This window comes from Dipodomys merriami, unplaced genomic scaffold, assembly GCF_024711535.1.
Source record: "Dipodomys merriami isolate MVZ:Mamm:240054 unplaced genomic scaffold, mDipMer1.0.p SCAF_15, whole genome shotgun sequence".
Classification (NCBI taxonomy): domain Eukaryota; kingdom Metazoa; phylum Chordata; class Mammalia; order Rodentia; family Heteromyidae; genus Dipodomys; species Dipodomys merriami.
In genome coordinates, this window is record NW_027202826.1 from 13,309,722 (window position 1) to 13,329,724 (window position 20,003).

At 35.4% G+C, this 20,003-nt stretch overlaps 1 protein-coding gene across 4 annotated transcripts in view; it reads left to right on the plus strand.

The window, feature by feature from the left end:
- Positions 1–20,003, plus strand: part of Ccser1 (coiled-coil serine rich protein 1) — a 706,759-nt gene that overhangs the window by 267,215 nt on the left and 419,541 nt on the right. For all 4 annotated transcript variants that reach the window (XM_070022282.1, XM_070022283.1, XM_070022284.1 and 1 more), the window contains exon 7: positions 12,044–12,121. In XM_070022282.1, coding sequence (XP_069878383.1) covers positions 12,044–12,121 — 78 coding nt within the window. The remainder of the gene's footprint in view (positions 1–12,043; positions 12,122–20,003) is intronic.

The following is a 20,003-nucleotide window of genomic DNA, read 5'->3' on the forward strand; positions in this document are numbered from 1 at the left end:
CTTCTGCTTTTTCGACTTCTCCTTCTGCTTCATTTACCTTTTCTCTCTCAGTGGCTATAGGGATTGTGTTGAAAAATGGTGTCTGCTTTTTGGAGAAAACATTATCTAAAAGCATAACCTATTACTACTCACAGCCCTCTAGGCCAAACTAGTGCCATAACCCTACCTAGAAGAATAGAATTCCTCATACTTCAACAGAAGTGATTGTACCTGAGTACTAGGAATGGCCACTAAGACCCACGGCTCACTTTGTCTTAATGGGATGGAATAATTGGATGGAAATTCCCAAAATTTGGTGATAGATTTTACTGTACAGTTCCTTGTTTTATTAGTTGCTATATATATAGATTTTAATATGTGATTGTATTTGATTGTTAAATTTTGGAAGTATTTTTTTAGTAATTTTTTTTTTTTTGTCAGTCGTGGGGCTTGAACTCTGGGCCTGGGCTGTCCCTCAGCTCTTCAGCTTAAGGCGAGCGCTCTACCACTTGAGCTACAGCGCCACTTCCGGTTTTCTGGTGGTTTATTGGAGATAGGAGTCTCACAGTCTCTTCTGCCTGGGCTGGCTTTGAACCACGATCCTCAGATCTCAGCCTCCTGAGTAGCTAGGATTACAGGTGTGAGCCACCAGTGCCCAGCTTTAGTAATTTTTAAATCATTTTGACAAAAAGAGTATAATCTTTGCCAGGTTATTTTGAACATGAAATTGCAATGGGTGACTGGCAGTCTAATTTCTCAGTTCTCCCATGTTTTCCACAGCCTGTGTATATCATAGGTTAGTTAGATGCATAGCAGTAACATGAATTGGTCTTCATTCATTATTTTGTGAGTCATAATTTAAAGTCATAATTTAAAAATATTCTGACCAGCTGCTAATAATCTCAGAATGGAACGTCTTGAAGAAAAAATGAATAATTTATGCATTAAGAATGGTATAAAATAGATAAGCCTAATTAAGTTGTTTTGGACTCAGTCTTTTATCTACCAAATATATATATTACAAACATTTAAAAATTATTAAGTTTTTTTCTGAAGCCAGACACTGGTGGCTTCACTTGTGCAATCATTGCTATTCGAGAGACTGAGGGTTGGTATTCAAAGCTAGCCTGGACAAGAAAGTCCCTGAGACTCTTATCTCCAACTAACCACCAAAAATCTGGAAGTGGAGCTGTGGCTCAAAGTGGTAGAGTGCTAGCCTTGAACAAAGGTCAAGGTTAGGTCAAGGACAGATCAAGGACAGTGCCTGTTCAAGCCCTGTAACTGACAAAAACAAAAATTCTCCTATAATGATTAATTATACTTTTATTTTTGAACTGTTTAAAACAAAGCAGCTTTCTCATTTGGGTCGAGAAAAAACTAGTACATTCCTAAAATGAGAATTTAGTATTTTTCTTAGACTAGTAAAAAGTAAAAACAAACCAACAAAAAATAAAATTATGCCTTAACCAGAAGCTTAATGAAGGATTGCATATCTGATAATCACCAGAAATTGTCTTATAAGCTGTGTTTCTTTGACTCATATAAGAAGGAAACAAAATAATTGCTATCTTCTTTCAATCTTTTCCTCTCACTCATTCTTCAGCCTTCCAAGGTTAGTAGCAATTACACAAAACATGCTTTCTTATAGCCTCAAGCCCGTCGTGTTTTGTTTTGTATATACTCAAGAGATTGAGGAGTTTGATTGATTTGATTATTATGTTTTGAATTAACAGCTTCCCATCATCTTCCAAAATTTGAAATAATGTCTTATAACATTGTCAGAATTAGGAAAGTAGTGATTATCGTTACAATTTTTGCACAACAAGGGACCATATCTATGCTTTCACTTCTTTTTGGAGGTAAAAGAATTTTCTTGTGGAAAATGTTATTATATCTGGGAAAGAATAATGGGCAATGAGATCAGAAAATCTTAGGTTTGAAATATAAACTTTCTCTGATTTCTATGAGCTTTAATATTCTTCTAAAATTATACATACCTATTTATTATTATAGGTTATACATACATATTTTTTCATGGATCAATTGGTATATGAGCATAGGTTTTGCCATATAACATCTGCTTTAAAAATAATGTCCTAGCTGGGTACCAGTGGCTCAAGCCTATAATCCCAGCTACTCAGGATGCTGAGATTTGCTGATTGTGGCTTGAGGCCATCCCCAACAGGAAAGTTTGTGAAACTCTTATCTCCAATTAACTATCCAAAGAGCCAGAAGTGAAGTGTGGCTCAAGGGACAGAGTTCTAGCCCTGAGTCCAAAAGCTCAGGGATAGTGGCCAGACCCTGAGTTCAAGCCCTAGGACCAGAACAATTAAAAATTAAAAACAAAAATGAAGAACAACAGCAACAAAAATCCTGCCAGTTACTACTGTCTTTCCTACACCACTTTCATATTTCTCTAACTCTAAAATTCCCTCAACAAAACGCTGAAATGCTAAGGTTCTGTTTTACATTTTATTTTTTAATTGTATTTTAATTGTATTAATTGTTGGTGTGTGTGTGTGTGTGTGTGTGTGTGCGCGCGCGCGCGCTGGTGATTGAACTTATGGCCTTGTGCTTTATTTTTTACTCAAGGCTCATTCTCTACCTTTTGAGATACATCTCTGTTTCTAGGGTTTTTTTTTTGTGGTTGGTTGTTTTTCTCGCTAACTGGAGATAAGTCTGTCCAGGTGTCTTTGAACTAGATCCTCATATCTCAGCCTTCTGATTAGCTAGGGAATTACAGAGCATAGCCTACATTTTATATTTTAAATTATGTTTATATGTTATTTTGAATAAATGAATGTTTCCTGGTTTGGAATTGCAGAATCCAAGGGAAAATGCAGAGCCATAAAAAGCAGTAGCCTAAAGTGATCCAGTAACATTATTGTTGGTGTGAACAGAAATAAACTGTTATAGTTGTATTTGAAATGTGGAAACAGTGCCATCCACTGTGTGGTGTAAGATATTGTCACATGTACATCACTGAAACCCTCAGCCACAGCTTGCTAAACAAACATTCACAATTGTAGCCTCTCCCTCAAACACAGTCATTTCCGTTAGGACTCAGACTCTCCAAAACTATCTTGTGAGTTGCTGGTGATGACCTCATCAGCTTTGGGCTACAACAAAATGGCACAGCTGTTGAAGGTATACATGTTTTATGAAAGAGAGTTGCAGTTACTTTTTGTGCTTTCTAAGGAAGAAGCAAATTTTCTTGAAAGACTTCACTGAAATTTTCAGAATTATCCCATTCCTACAAAATCATGGGCACATTTAGGTATGAAATGTATGTCAGGGCAATAACTAAAGCTACTACTAATAGATCAAATGTGGATAGAACTCTGTATGGGAATACACATTCCTCCCATATACAGACCATTTCCAAAAGTGTCCATGCTTATCAAATGTATTTATACATCTCTGGAATGAGTCAACACAAAAGACTCCTATGGTTACTCAGGCCTGATCAAGTTCAGAGTCTTCATATTAAGTACAGTCCTGTCATTGTAATAACTTAAGATACAGTGGTTGAAGGTTTTTCTTTCTATTTCTTCACAAGATAGAATACTTCAAGGAGGATGATATGGAAGCCAACTACTATAACAAATCTAATTCATAATTTAGTGGACAAAACCCAATGGCACTGATTCATAGCAACTTTAAGGATCTTCTGGAAAGTGAATACTTTCAGTTGTGGTACTTTGTGATCTCATTACCTGCAAATCTCTTTGGCTCCATTTGCCTGGAATAATGTGGAGAAGTAGCAATTTCTTTTCACATTATCGTAGGAACCTAGAGAAATGTTTTCCCTTGGGACTTCCCAGTTTGATCACCCCTTCCTCCAGAGTAACATTGATGTGCTTTGAGATTACCTTACAATTAAGGCACACATTCATTCTTGACTGCTCTTTGCCTCACGGGCTCCATTTAAAGATCTGCCTCCTTTACTATGAACAATGTTCAGCTGAAGATTTCCCTTGGAAATTCAGAGTTATGGGATTTCTTTTTTCTTCTGTCACACATTGTTCTTCGTCCATATTCTCCCCATGTCTGTCTACATTTTCTGTGGTTTCTAGTCCCCTGCCCCCTGCCAAAGTTTTGAATTGTTGGACTCTAAATCAATCTTGATTATAACTGAGAAACAGGAAGAACCCTTCCAGGCAGAATCATACTGGAATTTTTCTCTGATTTCCAGTTGATCAAACATAACCCAAGCAGAACTCTTTCTTGAAGAACCTGAGACATGCACACAGCTAAAACACCAGTGCTCTCAAAATCCCTTCAGTGTTTCAAATGGGGAAGCATTTTGCCAAGTGCTTTGAAACTACTGGAGATAGAATAGTCACTGCTAAGCTTTGATGGCTCGAATGTAACCGTATTTTCTTGTTTTGCTTTCCTTTTTTCTTCTTCCCTTGTTTCTCTTTTTTGTTTCAATACATTAAGTCCATGACTTGTAGCAACCACTTCTGTTGTCAGAATTCTATCAGTAACAGAAACCATCAAACAAGCCACTTCACAAAAATAATACATTTTGCCACATAGCTGGATCTAGCCAGGTGTCCATGTTCTACTGGAATATTCTGGGCTATTGTCTTTCTCTGGGACTGTTAGCAAAATAGTTTTCAACTCCTTCAAGTAAGATACTTAGAATGTCTAGAAGAGAAGGAAGAATAATTTCAGCTGTCTGAGATATGAGTACAATATTCACAGAAGCACTTCAAAATTTGTGTCTTGATGTTCAGTATCTCTTGTGTAGAATTCTTGGGAACATATACTTCAGTTGACAGATGGCCAGTAAGAAGTAGGTACTTCATACTTCAGGGAAACATCATTCTGGCAAGAAAGAGACTGATGGTCTTACAGAAATACCTGACAAAGTCCCCTGGCTTCTGGTCTGGTCCAGCCCACTCATTCTGGTTAAGATTACTTTTGTCACAATTAGCTCTGTTCAAATAGAAAGCTTGATATTCATGGAGATTTTAAGTTGAAGAAAATACACACAGATTATTAATGTATATTTTTTCTGGGTTGGTGATTTAACTCAAACTATGAAGTGGCAATAGACAATACTGCCCAATGTCTCAGGTAGAAGGCTGCTGGGGGAGACATATTAAAGACTTCTATATAACTCCTTACTGCAGACTACTGGCCAGGGCACACCACCCAGTGCTGGCTACATCTGCTTCCACTATTGAGAACCAGGTTATATCCATTTGTGCCTGGATTCTTGGCTAAATAGTCTCTAATGCTAAAAGTATGTGTGTACATTCTCTTTCAAAAATCCATAAATTACAAAAGCACAATATGTGAAGCTTCTGTCAAAACATATAATACTATGTACTATGGAATGCTCACTAATATTCTTTTCAGAGCTTCCTACATAGCCTATTTTTTAATGGTTGTCATTTAAAGCAGTGACTTATAGAAGTCACTTGTTGTATTATTAAACACTAGCGTTTAATAAACCAATACCTGATTTTAAAAACTGTAATAAATTTTAGCATGTAGAAAGAATCGAAAGACCAAGTAAACTTTTCAGGTAAATATCTCTTATAATTCCCCTTCTAGATGGTGTTTTATGGGAGCATGTAGGTGTCTCTTGTGAATCTGTTTTCATGATAGTTTTATTCAGCTGGGCACCAGTTGTTCATTCATACCTTTAATCCTAACTACATAAGAAGCTGAGAGCTGAAGTTGTGGATCAAAGCCAGGCTAGACAGGCAAATCTTAGAGGTTCTTTTCTTGACTTAACCAGGAAAAAGCTGAAAGTGGATCAAGTTGTACAGTGCCTGCCTTGAACAAAATACCTAAAGCAAGAGTATGAAGCCCCCAAATCCAAGCCCCAGTACCAGTACACACAGAAAATAAAAATTTTATTCATATATTGAGACAAAGCAATGTATGGGAAACCCACCTAACGGATGCGTCTTTGGAAAATTTAAGTGCTTCAAACAAAATATCTATAACAAACCAATTTTATGAAAAGATCACATAACAAATCAACTGTGCTTTTGAAGCAAAAATCCACAAACTTGGTGACAGATTGCTGACCAAGTGTCACTATCATTGCTAGAACCTGACAAAGAAGCAGCAGGGATTTAGTCCACAGATTTATTTGCTGGAATGGAAATTAATCTTTAAAAATGATCGGGTGGGGTACCTATAGTAATAGGTTGACACTTGAAGTCACAAAACTTGAACAGATGGCACTGTGTGGAAGGAATGAAGGACATGTTGGTGCATTTTCTGTGTCTGGAATGAAATGCCTAAAGCTGGCAGTTTACAAAGATAAAACATTTATGTACTACATAGTTTGAAGGCTAAAAAGCTTAATGATGTGGGTTATGTATAGAACACAAGGCTATGTCTTAGCATAGTGGATGGCATTATGGAAGAAACGTATAAACAAAATCATGGAGCCAGACAAAAAGTCAGAGTTCCGGGTGAGGTCCACCTCCTTTTAGATCAACTCTTCTCCCATGAACTACCTCAGGTTCCATAAGGACTATGTGAATCCCTTCTGAGCAGGCACTCACAATGGCCTACTAACTTCCACGAGGCCCCTCCTCTTAAAGGTCCTGGGTGTGAAATGATTGGATATGATTTCACATTGGTTTAGTGTGGTTTCCTCTTTAAGAAAATTTCCAAAGCTGGAATTTGCAAAATCTTCCTGTGAATTTTTTTTCTTCCTTTTTTTTTTTTTTTTTTTTTTTTTTTTAGTTTTACAAAGCCTCAGAATCAGAGCACTTGCAAACTGTACCAATCCCTGCCAGATATTCCCTTCCATACAAAACAGCTCCATTAAGCCAGTGTACCTGGCTCTAGCTGTGTGTGTCTGTGTATATTTTAATATGTGAAACGAATTTAAATAGATCATTTTTCAAGAGCTGGCAACCATCCTCGGTTTTACAGAAAAGAAAAGATGTTTGGAAATCAGTTATTTTTTTAAAATCCTACCAAATCTGAATAACAATGGGTATATCAGAAGAAGGCCAGCATCAGAAAAAAAATGTTTTGGTGTGTGTGTGTGTGTGTGTGTGTGTGTGTGTGTGTGTGTGTGTGTGTGTGTGTGTGTGTGTGTGTGTGTGTGTGTGTGTGTGTGTGTGTGTGTGTGTGTGTGTGTGTGTGTGTGTGTGTGTGTGTGTGTGTGTGTGTGTGTGTTAGTGCTGGGGTTTGAACTCAGGGCCTGAGCACTGTCCCTGAGCTTCTTTTGCTCAACACTATCTCTCTCCACTTGAGCCACAGCTCCACTTCCAGTGTTTCTAGTAGCTTATTGGATATAAGAGTCTCAAAACTTTCTTGCCCAGGCTGGCTTCAAAACGTGATGCTCAGATTTCAGCCTCCTCAGTAGCTGGGTTACAGGTGACTACCAGCACCTGGTGATAAAATATGTTTTTATGTGTTCTAAGCAAAATTTTCTATCTTCATATATTTTGGTGAACTCTAAGGGCACTGAACAGACAAATTATTTAACCCAAAGATACAGCACTTTGAATAAATATAATGTGAACTTGCTTAATTCAACAGTTTTAGAAAGCTCTAGCATAAGTTATGGATTCTGTGAAGAGAAATTAAAGAAATTTTCTGAATGCATCTAATACAATGTAGTATTTCAGAGAATTACTCTATAACCCCAATCACTAGCCTGTAGAAATTAGGTAATAGCACCTCATTTTTATTGCACATTTTCAATTTGCCAGACATCACATGGGAGTCCTAGAGACTGGAGCTGCAATAGATTTTTTTTAATGTTGTGGGGCTTGAATTCAAGGACTGGGAACTGTCCCTGAGCTTTTAGGCTCAAAGCTAGTGCTTTTGAACAACAGCTCCACTTCTGGCTCTTTGGGTAGTTAATTGGACATTAGAATCCCAAGGACTTTCTTGCTTGGGCTGACTTTGAACCACTATCCTCACATCTTAGCTTAATGAGTACCTAGGCACCCACTTGCAATAGATCTTAAAAGCACTCTTTATTACTTTGCTTTTTGGGTAGCTTCATGTACGGTCAACAATGGACTACATATACCATAGTGGTCCGTAGAATGCTGTCTCCAAATGATGCTTTCTCCTTCTTTTTTTGTATAAATGCACTCACTACATGGTTGTCTGCATGGAGACACAGCATTGTCTAGCTATGCATTTCTCATACTGCCATTTGTTAAGACCCAGAAGTTAGGTGAGAGAATATTAGATCTTGAAAGGAGTAAGGAATGCAACTCTTCTACTCTTGTTTACATAGTTGACCATGGAAAGGTAAAGCCATTGTGATTGTGGATAAGCTCTTGTGAGATTTGTCTGTCATCACATGATATTTATTAGCTCCATTAGATAAAATGCCTACCTGTCTCTTTGTTTCTCCCATTTCCTGATATGCAACCATGTCTCTGTGTATGTGTGTGTGTGTGTGTGTGTGTGTGTGTGTGTAGTATTCTAGAAATAATATTTGCAATTCAAAAGAATTTTCTTGACACCATAGCATTAGATTTCCATCATAATTAATGCAAGTACTATTATATATGTATATATTCATATTAAGGTTTATTATTTAGAAATAGACATGAAAAAGGTCTCGGTAACTTACATCAATAAATCAATTCTTCATTATTTAAATTCCTTAAATCATAAATTTTGAATTATGGTTTATAAATGCAAATTTTTTACTTGAAATGAATATATTCCACTATTAAAATCCATTAGTACATTCCTCAAATTTTACAACCTCTACAGGTTCCTTATCACAAATATATCAAATGTATCAAATATGAATGACACGGTCAGTCAACTTATAGGAAGTGAATATTAAAGTTGGATGAACATCATACTGATTTTCTATGTTCATTTCAAGGGAAAATAAATTATGGTTCTAGTCAAGGTGAATAATTTCTGGAGATAAATGCACCTGTATTTTGTGACTAAATTTAGTTACATTCACATTAACTGATTAGCCTCAGACAAGCTATTCCATGTTTGACAATCATTTTTTAAAGCCTCTTATTTATAATGAACTTATTAGACAAGATGGATATTCTAATATGATATTTTGCTTTAATTAAAATTAATGAGAAATCACTGATTTTTGTGACATTACAAAGGGAAGACTACTTTAATCCCATTGAGTTGAATGTGCCAAAATAAAAGCTTTCTAAAATACACAATTGGTCTTATTCATATCTAGATTCTCTAATTCAGTTATAGAACAGACAGTAATTGAATTATCATTGCGGATTCTGTGTTGTAAACCTAAAAAGCACAATAATCTGTTCTCAAGTTCACTTACAGTCTTCACAGACAGTAATGGAAACAATTTCATCCTGATATTGCTAATCACTAAAACCTAGCACTCAGCACATTTTGTATGCCAGCTCTGTTTTTTTGCTAGTTTTACCTCATTAAGTCCTGCCCCCCATGATAACCAATTAGAGTAGACATTATTATTATCTTACAGGACAGAAAATAGCTGCCCAGAGTGGACAGTTTCACTTACCTGAATCCACACAATAGTTAAATGGTGACCTGTGTGCATTCATCCTAATTCAAGTTCCAAAAGCTCACAGGAAATAGGCACATTCATTTTTATAATGTACTTCTGCTCTAAAGATGAATAGTGCTACTACTGAGAAGATACATAGGATTGGTTTTGATCTCTCTAATACTGCTGAGCCATTTCTCTTAGCATTTTCTTTTTCTGAGACACAAAATTTTATGTGTTCATTCAATCATTCAGCAAGTATTGTGTACATGCTAGACTTCCCTATATTTAGAATTTAAGTGGAAAACCACAGTTTTCCCGGCAAGATGCCTTCAAGCTTGCTGTTGTTTCCAGGACTGAGTAATAAGAAAGGGACTACTGAGAAGAAAGGATTCAACAAGCCTGGAGTTCTGAACTCCAGGGTGCTTACCAATGAATACACAGCTTCCTTTGTGAGAAATGAAGAGATTCAAGGGGAAGCAGACTTCATTCACTTATTTGAATGTGCGTAGTGTTTATCCCATGCCCTACTACCTGCTGCTGTAACAGGAAGTCAAAGGAGCATCAGGAATCTGAGTTCAATCTCTAACTCAGATGAGGAGTTCTTTGTACTGGGCCTACTTCAATAAACTTGACCAATCTAGTCACATTTCCTACTTGTTCTATTCCCTCCACACAAAAACTCAAGGCTTCTTTCTTGATACCTACTTATACTTGGTATCTGCTGTTTTACCTTCCCAGTTTATTTTTGATTAAAATATATGGACGTCTGAACTACCAGGTTGAAACCCTTTGGTAAAGTTAATACAGACTTAAAAAAGAAATGAACGATGTGGACCTAAAACATGATCTGCTGGGGGAGTTGCGTACCAGAAGGAGCACAGAAGGGCACACAGAAGGTGAATGAGGATGAAGGAGGCAGAAGTCGTTTATTGGCATAGATGAACTAGAACAGTGGAACTTGTTGAAATCACTTTGGTAGGGGGGAAGGGAAATACAAAACAGTAGAGGAGGTTAGAGAGAGAATGATGTGGAGAATTCGATTGGATAAATTATGTGCATATATGGAAATTTCACAGTAAAACTTACCCTTCTGCAACTTACGCATGGTGATAAAAACCTGTAAAAAATCTGTTAGGTTTTTCTCTTGGTGGGGAAAGAGGGCAGTAAGAATGATAAAGGGGGGAGATTGTTTGGGATTCAGTTTTCACATAAGTAAAGATGTAACAATGAAATCACCTTCTGGCATATGAATAATATGTAAGTTAATAAAAAGTCTTAAAAAAAAGAAAATTTTGAGTACATATATTGCCAGTTTTAAAAATCCAAATAATAATGTACGTAAAAAGTAAATTCATTTGTCTTTTGATAACAAGTTTTATCACCATTGTTCTTTGAACAAAAGGGAAAAATGGCTTAAATTTGAGACTTACATCCAAAGGGCTTACTATAATTTTATTTAAAAGAATAAATATATTGGAATGACATCTAAATTATAGATCACCATAAAAGCAAATGAAATAAAACATGAAGATACTTTTATTTGATTTTTTGGTATGTTTTTCTCCGCTTGATAATTAAGTGCAGTTTATCAAATGCTGTCATGTAAGATTGAATTGTTTTCTTAAAAACATTTATATCTGGATTGCCTAAGAGCCATAGAATTAAAGTGTCACACTGTAAGATGGATTTGAAAGTTACAGCCAGAAGAACATTTTAGCTTAGAATGACATTTAAAGAATCAATGTTACATGAGGCACAAGTTGTAGTTTGCTTTCTAAGTTTCTGACAACTATAGAAGATATCACCCCTTTATAAAGGGTTGCTATGAAGATTGATTGTAAGTTCATTTTCTTGTGGGAGTTCAATTAACTTTCATCGGCAAAGATGTGATGCAGGATTTTAAGTGTTCACAACTATATGTTATCTCTGCCTCCTAAACATAGTATTGGCAAGAACAAGATACTTCAATAAACTGCAGACTATCAATGCTATAGGTAAATATCAAATGACTCAAGGTTATACTCTGGTCTGTCACCTGTTTAAGTGGTCATGAGAAATCTCACATTGAGAAAAGCAGTTTGAAGGATAGTGTTTTCCTTTTTCTGCAAAAACTTACACATTTCTTATGTAAGACACCTGCAGTACCTTACTTAGTAAGAAAAGCTTTGTCTGTTATGCCATATTATTTGATGGTGAAATTCAGAAATTCATGTTATCTTACCTATTATCATATGTACAGATTCACCTACCAGTCTTTGTAATGACAACAAAATAAATCATATGGTTGAATACTCAAAAGAAATAAACAAAAAAGTATAAAGGAAGAACTGATAATACTGCATATTAACATAACCCCAAAGATGGCCATTACGTTTAATGAACTGTACTTAATAGGGACATGGGAACAAATAATTTACTTTCCCAGCTAAGTACTCCTTTCCATATCAGGAATGACTGGATAAATCATCCCCATTTGAATTTTGCTATGTCCATTTGGCTCCGTTTATTTTTCACAAGAAATTCTGGGTTCTGAATTAGGAAGAAGAAAAATGGGTGCTAGCTTGTTCTTCACGCCGTTTTGTTTCTTTGCAGAGTGCAGAGCTGAGCCCAGCAAACAGCATGGCGTCCCTTCCGGTCAGTCCTCTCACTGAAGAGCCACTGCCTTTCAAGGTAAAAAATTAATGCACAGCAAGGAATTGCTTTCCATTGCTTTCCAATGTTGTTAGTTTAGCAGTTCAGACTAGCTTGTTTATGCATAGATGGCTAAGCTAAACTGGCCTAAGACTTTAACATTATTTTTTGTTCCATTTTTACCCTATTGTTTCCTTTAGGAAGATGTTGAGAATGATTTGTAGAATAATCATTTGCTTTATACATGTGATACTGGCATTTTATTATATAATAAGACTCACACATAGACTGTGCCATTCAGCCTTCTTCAGTTGTTACATTTTTCTTTTCTTTGTTCTCTTTCTTCCTTTCTTCCTTCCTTCCTTCCTTTCTTTCTTTTTTTTCTTTTTCTTTTCTTTTCTTTTTTTTTTTTTTTTTGGTTGGTCATGGAGCTTTAACTCTGGGCCTGGGCACTGTCCCTAAGCTCTTCAGCTCAAGGTGAGTGCTTTACCACTTGAGCCACAGTGCCACTTCTGGTGGTTAATTGAAGAGTCTCATGGACTTTCCTGCACAGTCTGGCTTTGAACCCTGATCCTCAGATCTCAGCCTCCTAAGTAGCTAGGATTGCAGGTGTGAGCCACTACTAAGCCTGGCTTAGTAGTAACATTTTTATTAGCAGTGCTACTTCACCAATAATAATATTACCGTTAGCAAGTAAAAGTTAGCAGCAATGTTCTCTTTCTCTCTTTCTCTCTTCCTTTCTCTCTTTTTTTTCTCTCTTTCACCTGGGGCTGTAACAGGAGGCCTAGGTACTTTTCTTACTCTTTTTTGTGCTTTAGGCTAGCACTCTACCACTTTGGGCCACAGCACCACCTCTGTTATTTTGAGTGGTTAATTGGAGATAAGAATCTTATAGGTACTATTTTGCCCAGGCTAGCTTCCAACCACAATCCTCAGATCTCAGCCTCCTGAGTAGCTAGGGTTATAGGCATGAGCCATTATGCCCAGTTTATGATGTTCTTTTTATTGTGTTCATTTCCCTAACACATTGTATTTTAAAAAGGCTTTAAGTAAAGATGAGAATATATAAGTGATTAATTAGTAACATTCTCTAATTTGAAAGTTAGACTTTACAAAGAAAGAGTCCTGCTAAAAATTAAATGATTTACTTTAAATCAAAGTTTTCTTTAAGATTAAATGATTTCCTTTAAACCAAAATGTGAAAATCAACTATTTTATATTTGGATGGTTGGATGCCATTAGGAATTACTGGAAATAAAAGTAATCTTTAATAGTGTGAATAAAACTTACAACTTTGGGCTGATACACCAAAATATAATAATCATCATGGCTAAAAAATACTGTGGTTTGAAGACAGTAATACACAATTTTGGGATGACTTTCTTGGCTTTTGTATTTTGTTATAACATTATTACTCCCTGGTTTTTACTTTTCCTTATGAGGAATATATATGATTGGACACTGTAGTGTTCTCATGTGATTGGCATGGAAACCCTCACCCTCAGTATTTCTACACTGCTAATGTACACATTTTAGAAGTCTACCAGTTCCATTGAAGGTCATTAATTTTTACTGATGGATATCTTGTTTGCTTAATGATAGACAAATAATTGGCATTTTAAAATATCATTTCTCTACCAAATGTAAAATATTGAGCAGTATCCTGGTTATATTATATATGGAGAAGAAAATAATTTGGCAAATTGAGATCATAATTCTGTGCTTCAAATTTCAATGTTATTGCTGTTTCTGTCTTATAAGGGCGAAATTTATAGAACAGTCACAGCATGAGCAAGACATTAATTGAATCTTAAAGTTTCAGGAGAAGCTATTTTTTTAATATATTGATAAGGACTTCAATTCTCAAAAATGAATGTGTTTTCTTTTAGTAAAGGTTAAAAAGAAATTAGATACATCCTAGAATCTGCTGACATAATGCTATTATAAATATAATTATTCTTGTTAGAATCTTTCATCTAAGAAATCAATATTGTTTTTGAATTAATGTAGGTGATTTTATAAGCAATTAAAACCTTCAAGTACATATAATATGTAACATTGGCTTTCAAAGACCAACACACTTCTATTCCTTTGTAACTTAATTATTGTGTGAAAAGAATATTAGTTAAATTTTTAATGTATCACAGAAAAATGATCCCACTTGACTTTAAAAGTATCTAACATTCATTTTCAAATTATGAAGTGAAAGTCTAGCATTTGCTTATTTGATCTGTAATTTATAAATTATCATTTTATAACTAAATAATAGCATTTTATTTTTACTTATGTGAAAAAACTGCAGTGAATATTTTAAGCAGTACTTTAGTAGTACAGGACATTATTATCACAAAAATCAGTTGAAAACTACTTAAGGCATAGAGGACATTATAGTTTGTTACAAGTCTATCAGGAAAAGTATCTGATAGACTAATTCCTAGATGTCTAACACTTTGTCTCAAAGTACGATGGTCAAGTATGATACTTGACTACCATGATAACTACAACAGTAGTGTATTATATATTTTCTGTTTAACCAGTGGCATGGCCTTTCATATGAAAATCATTCCATTTATTTTGTTGGGCAGGGTTATTTATCACAGTGACAAATACCTGAAAGAAACAATTCAAAGGAAAATGGTTCATTTTGGTTCATGATGTCAGTGACTTGGGCCATGGTCAGATGGCTCCGTGCTTCCTATCTGTGGTGTGGTCAAACATCATGGAGGAAGGCGTCATCTGATTGAGCAGAGCTGCTCACCTCATGGCAGAGAGGAAGCAGAAAGGAAAAGCATACAAGGAGGGGTCAGGGTCAACTTGCACCCTTCTAGCACATTTCTCCATTAACCTTCCTCTCCTTGTTCCATAGTTACATTTAGACTCTTGCCATTTTGAATCCATCAGTGGATTAGATCAATGATTAGGTCAGATATCTCATTATTTACATATCTTAGGATATTACCCACAGATCTACTTTACTAATGTCCTAGGCACCTCTCAATCAACTTAAGACTAACTATGGTGTCAGGTTTCCTAAGAGATACAGTGATTCCAACACCCAATCCAATCACCACCCACCCTAATATTGGATAAGCTAAGCCAATCAGCTGAAAGATAAACATTGCTGGCTGGTTGAGGGACTTCATTTTCCACTTTCTTTGGGAGGAGTAATTTGATTAATGAAAGAAAGGCATTCTTCCCGCTTCTTGGCTCTATTTTGGAAGCACTGCTAGAACAGTTGGAGGAAGATATGTTGACTTGGCATGTACCGTAGTGTTTTGCTTTCCTTGATTGCTGATTTTAAATGAATGGGAACAACATGGCATCATTCATCCAAAATATTCATGAAAGTTCCAGTTCATTCACTTAAGCAAAATATTACTGATTTTTTTAAAAAAGGAAGCAGATTTTATACCCATTTGATTTTTATGGTTTTTATATAGAATAATGCTGTGAGCAATGCTGTCTGTCTTGATTTTGATGTATTCATTCTCTCCAAGTCCTTTTGCCCTTCTCTAATTTAATTCTCATTTGATCTCATGGGCCTCAGTCAGTGCTACTAGACTTCCTCTTGCAAATTGCCACTGTTTCTGTGACATTCCTGAATGTCACTTGTAGTAGGCATTAAGGAGAATTTACTGTGTGGAATAACTTATATAAGAGACTAGGAGATGGTTAATATTATTCAGGCTGTAGATTCAGAAATCCAAATTTCTGGCAAGAATTGAACAAGTAATAAGATAAAAATATAAAGAAAAAATGCATTTAAAAAGTTAATGCTGAGAAGATAGACCACTGTCACCTTGATTGCTGGGGCGGGGGGATTATTAGAAATTATGAGCAGTCTCAATTTAGCACTGTGTAGCAAGTGGCCCTTCTCCATTTTTCTACTTGTTTCTTTTGCCAGAGGCTCCATTTCTGCAAAGACACTTAGGGAAGAAAATGACCTTAAATTTTCCATACATAATTATACTTTAACAATTTGCTCAGCTTTGTAAAAACTTTCACTCTGAAATTCCACTGCCAAATTCCTTTTTTCCTCAAGAAAGTCCTAACTATACATTTAGTCTTAAGAATGCAGCATAATTTTAAGATAATGGGTTTAGCCTATATCATGAGTGTCTTTCTTTTTTTAAAAAATAAGTTTTTATTGTGAAAATACTGTACAGAGGGGTTACTATCACATGAACAAGGTAATGAATACATTTCTTATCAAACATTGTTGCCTCCTCCTTTGTTTTTCCCCTACCATCCCTTCCCTCCTATCTCCACAACTACATCCCCCTCCCAAAAATTGTAAAGTTCTATTTTTTGACATAGTGTCTTGTATATCTCATTGTTGCAATGGGTCAACCTGTATCTCTATTTAAACAATTTGTTTTTTCCCTACTGCTCCCCAAGTTGTATCAACATCAAATACAGTGAAAACAGAGGTTATATTGTGGGGGAGGGACATACAAAGCAGGAAAAAAAAATCACATGGTACCTTATAAATACGGTAGAAACAATAACAAGAAAGAAATAAACCACTTGTGTCCTTACTTGGGGTTCATTTCCCTTAACATCATCTTATCTGACCTTTTCTGCTTTGTCTCAGATATATACTAGTTATTGTAAATAAGGGAAACCATGGGACTTATGTTTCTTTGGGCCTGACTTGCTTCAGTTGATATAATTTTTTCCAAGTCTTTCCATTTCCTAACAAATGGGGCAATGCCATTCTTTCTGATGGAGGCATAGAATTCCATTGTGTATATATACCACATTTTCTTGATCCATTCATCTACTGTGGGGCATCTGGGTTGGTTCCATATCTTAGTAAATAATGCTGCAATAAACATAGTTGTGCTGGTAGCTTTAGTGTGGTCTTGTTTGTAAACATTTGGGTAAATGCCCAAAAGTGGGATTGCTGGGTCATAGGGGAGCTCTATGTGAAGTCTTTTGAGAAACCTCCATACTGCTTTCCAAAGTGGTTGAATAAGTTTACACTCCCACTAACAATGCAGTAGCGTTCACTTCTGTCCACATCCCTTCCAGCATCTGTGGTTATTAGATTTCTTGGTTATAGCCATTCTAATTGGGGTGAGGTAGATTCTTAATGTTGTTTTGATTTGCATTTCTTTTATGGCTAGTGAGGTTGAACATTTCTTCATGTGTCTATTGGCCATTCTTTTTTCCTCTTCAGAGAAATTTCTCTTTAAATCTTTAGCCCTCTTTTTTTATTGGGCAGTTGTTTCTTTGAAGATTTGTTTTTAGGGGATTTAATATTTTTGAGTATGAGTGTCTTTTAATTATGTCCATTAATTTTTCCATTGTCTTTTTTCCTACCTAATTGGAAATTTTAGAAATAGACTCATTTCACCAAATAGGAAATTCTGAAACCTGTACACTTCTTGAAAATATTGTATTGAAACAGTAGATAATCATCTCCTTTTACAAATAAGGAAATTGAAACTGAATGCTCAGTCAAACTTATGGAAAGAAAATGCTGCTGAATGGAAGAGCTAGAATTCTATCTCATGTTTTTAAGATTCTAAAGACTGGAATATTGAGTTCTTCTGTAGTGCCAAGAGTCTTTTTGTTGGGGGGGGGGGGTGTCCGGTCGTGGGGCCTGAACTCTGGGCCTGGGCGCTGTCCCTCAGCTCTTCAGCTCAAGGCTAGCACTCTACTACTTGAGCCACAGCTCCACTTCCGCCTTTTTTTTGTGCTTACGTGGTGCAGAGGAATAGAACCCAAGGCCTCATGCATGCAAGACAAGCGCTCTACCACTGAGCCACCTTCCCAGCCCCTGCCAAGAGTCTTTAGTACATTGATTTCAGTTATAATTTGATTGTTCATTTGTTTTATATGACTGAGGTTAGTCACAAGGACAGACAAGAGAAAAATTATGACAAAGAAACCCTGTACTAAGCTAGGTATCTATTGTAATCATAATTCTCTTGAAAATGTCTTTCTTTTATTAACACACCAGATAATTTTGAGACACTTTTTAAGATCCTGGATTATTTACCTGGAATAGATTGCCTCAGATAATTCAAACAAAGAGGCCTTAAACTGAGATTTTTCTATCTCTGCCCATCCCCCACTAGCTAGGATTACATATGTGGACTACGTAGACCAGCTTACTTTGTGAGGCAGAATCTTGCTAACTAATTTTTTTTTTTGTTTCAAGACCAGTCCCTTTAATAACAATATTCCCATCCTGCAGGTAACTAGGATTACAGGTATGAGCTACCATGCCCAGACTTAAGGATCATTTTCTTTTCTTTCTTTCTTTTTTAGATTTTGAATAACATGTCTATGTTAAGACAAAGCTTAATAATGCTATATTATGCTATAAAGCTATATGCTATATGTTATATTATACTATAAAGCATAATAATTAGCACAGGTTTAATTTTATATTAAGATTAGTCATATAAAATGCCTTATTTGCTTAGGTAGACAGTGCAAGGAAATTAGAATTCTGAATATTATTATCATTATTTATTTTTTCACATTTTAAATGTGTAAGAAAATATTAGATTAACCAACTTTTGAAAATATGTCTGATGTTATCTGATATTTATTAGTAATCTTGTCTATTTTATAGGAAATATGCTGGAACTAACTTGTTTTAATGCCACTTCATTTAATATATACAAAGATTGGATGGAAATTTCAGGTTGGATGAAAAGTTCTGAAAAACTTAGCACATAAAATCAGATATGTGAATAGATTCACATGTTGCTATAAAAATGTCTCTAAGGGATATACATATATAAAGAATTTCCATAAGGAGGATATTTTAGTACTATTACTTTACAGTTAGTTTAAAGCTTTAGTCAAAAAGTACAGAATGATATTTACTAATGTTCTCAATATTCAGTTTTTCAATGTATTCACGTTGTATAATTAGGTTATTAGCTACACAATTTAGTACATTTTTATATGGTTAGGAGCAGCTTAACTGGTAGCAGCTGCCTCTAAGATAGCTTTATACTTATTCAGATTTAAATTACCTGTTGACTTCAATAATTATAGTTTTGTCCTCACACTGCAACATATGGTGTTTATATTCTACTCAAGTGCTCCTTGAGGGAATAAAAAATATACAAAATTGTCAGAAGGAAAAGTAATTTAAGCAATGAGGGAATAATATCTACAATGGCTGGTGGATGTTTATAGAATTTAAGTCATGGTGAAAGTATTTGAATTTGTCTGATTGAATCGCTGATTTATAAGACAATTATTAGCTTATTGGTGGCATCATGATGTAACATATTCATTTTGAGCAATGTATTTTTGCATTGATGTGTTTTTACCTTGAATTTTTATTAGCATCAGTTGTATCAGTTCATTTTTAACATCTGCAGTTATGTATAAAATGCATACGTATATATACATAAACATATACCTATACATATATATATATACATGTATATATGTGTGTATGCCTCTCTTCCATTCTTTATTCTCTTATTCTCCCCCTTCCTAAGCCAACATTAGCAAGATTGCAAACTTGTTTCATTTATACACACACACACATGCACATACACACACTATTTTTGTATATTTGCCCTCGTTTACCCTTTCTGTTTGCCTTCCCCTCCTCCTCGTATCACAACAGAACCTTTATCAGCTTTTTAGTTTCTTATTTTGTTAAATTTCATATTTCACACATGTATACACTGTATTTTATACATACATATATACACATGCACACATATACCTATATGCTCGTATGTGTTTACGTGTATGCTTATCTTTTAGGTCTGGCATCCACAGAAGAGACTTTTATTCATGTAATATTTATATGATGGTCTCTAATTCTATCCATTTCTCTGCAAATGACATATTTTCAGTCTTCTTTATGGTGGAATTATATTTCTGTGTGTGTGTGTGTGTGTGTGTGTGTGTGTGTGTGTGGTGTGTGTGTGTGTGT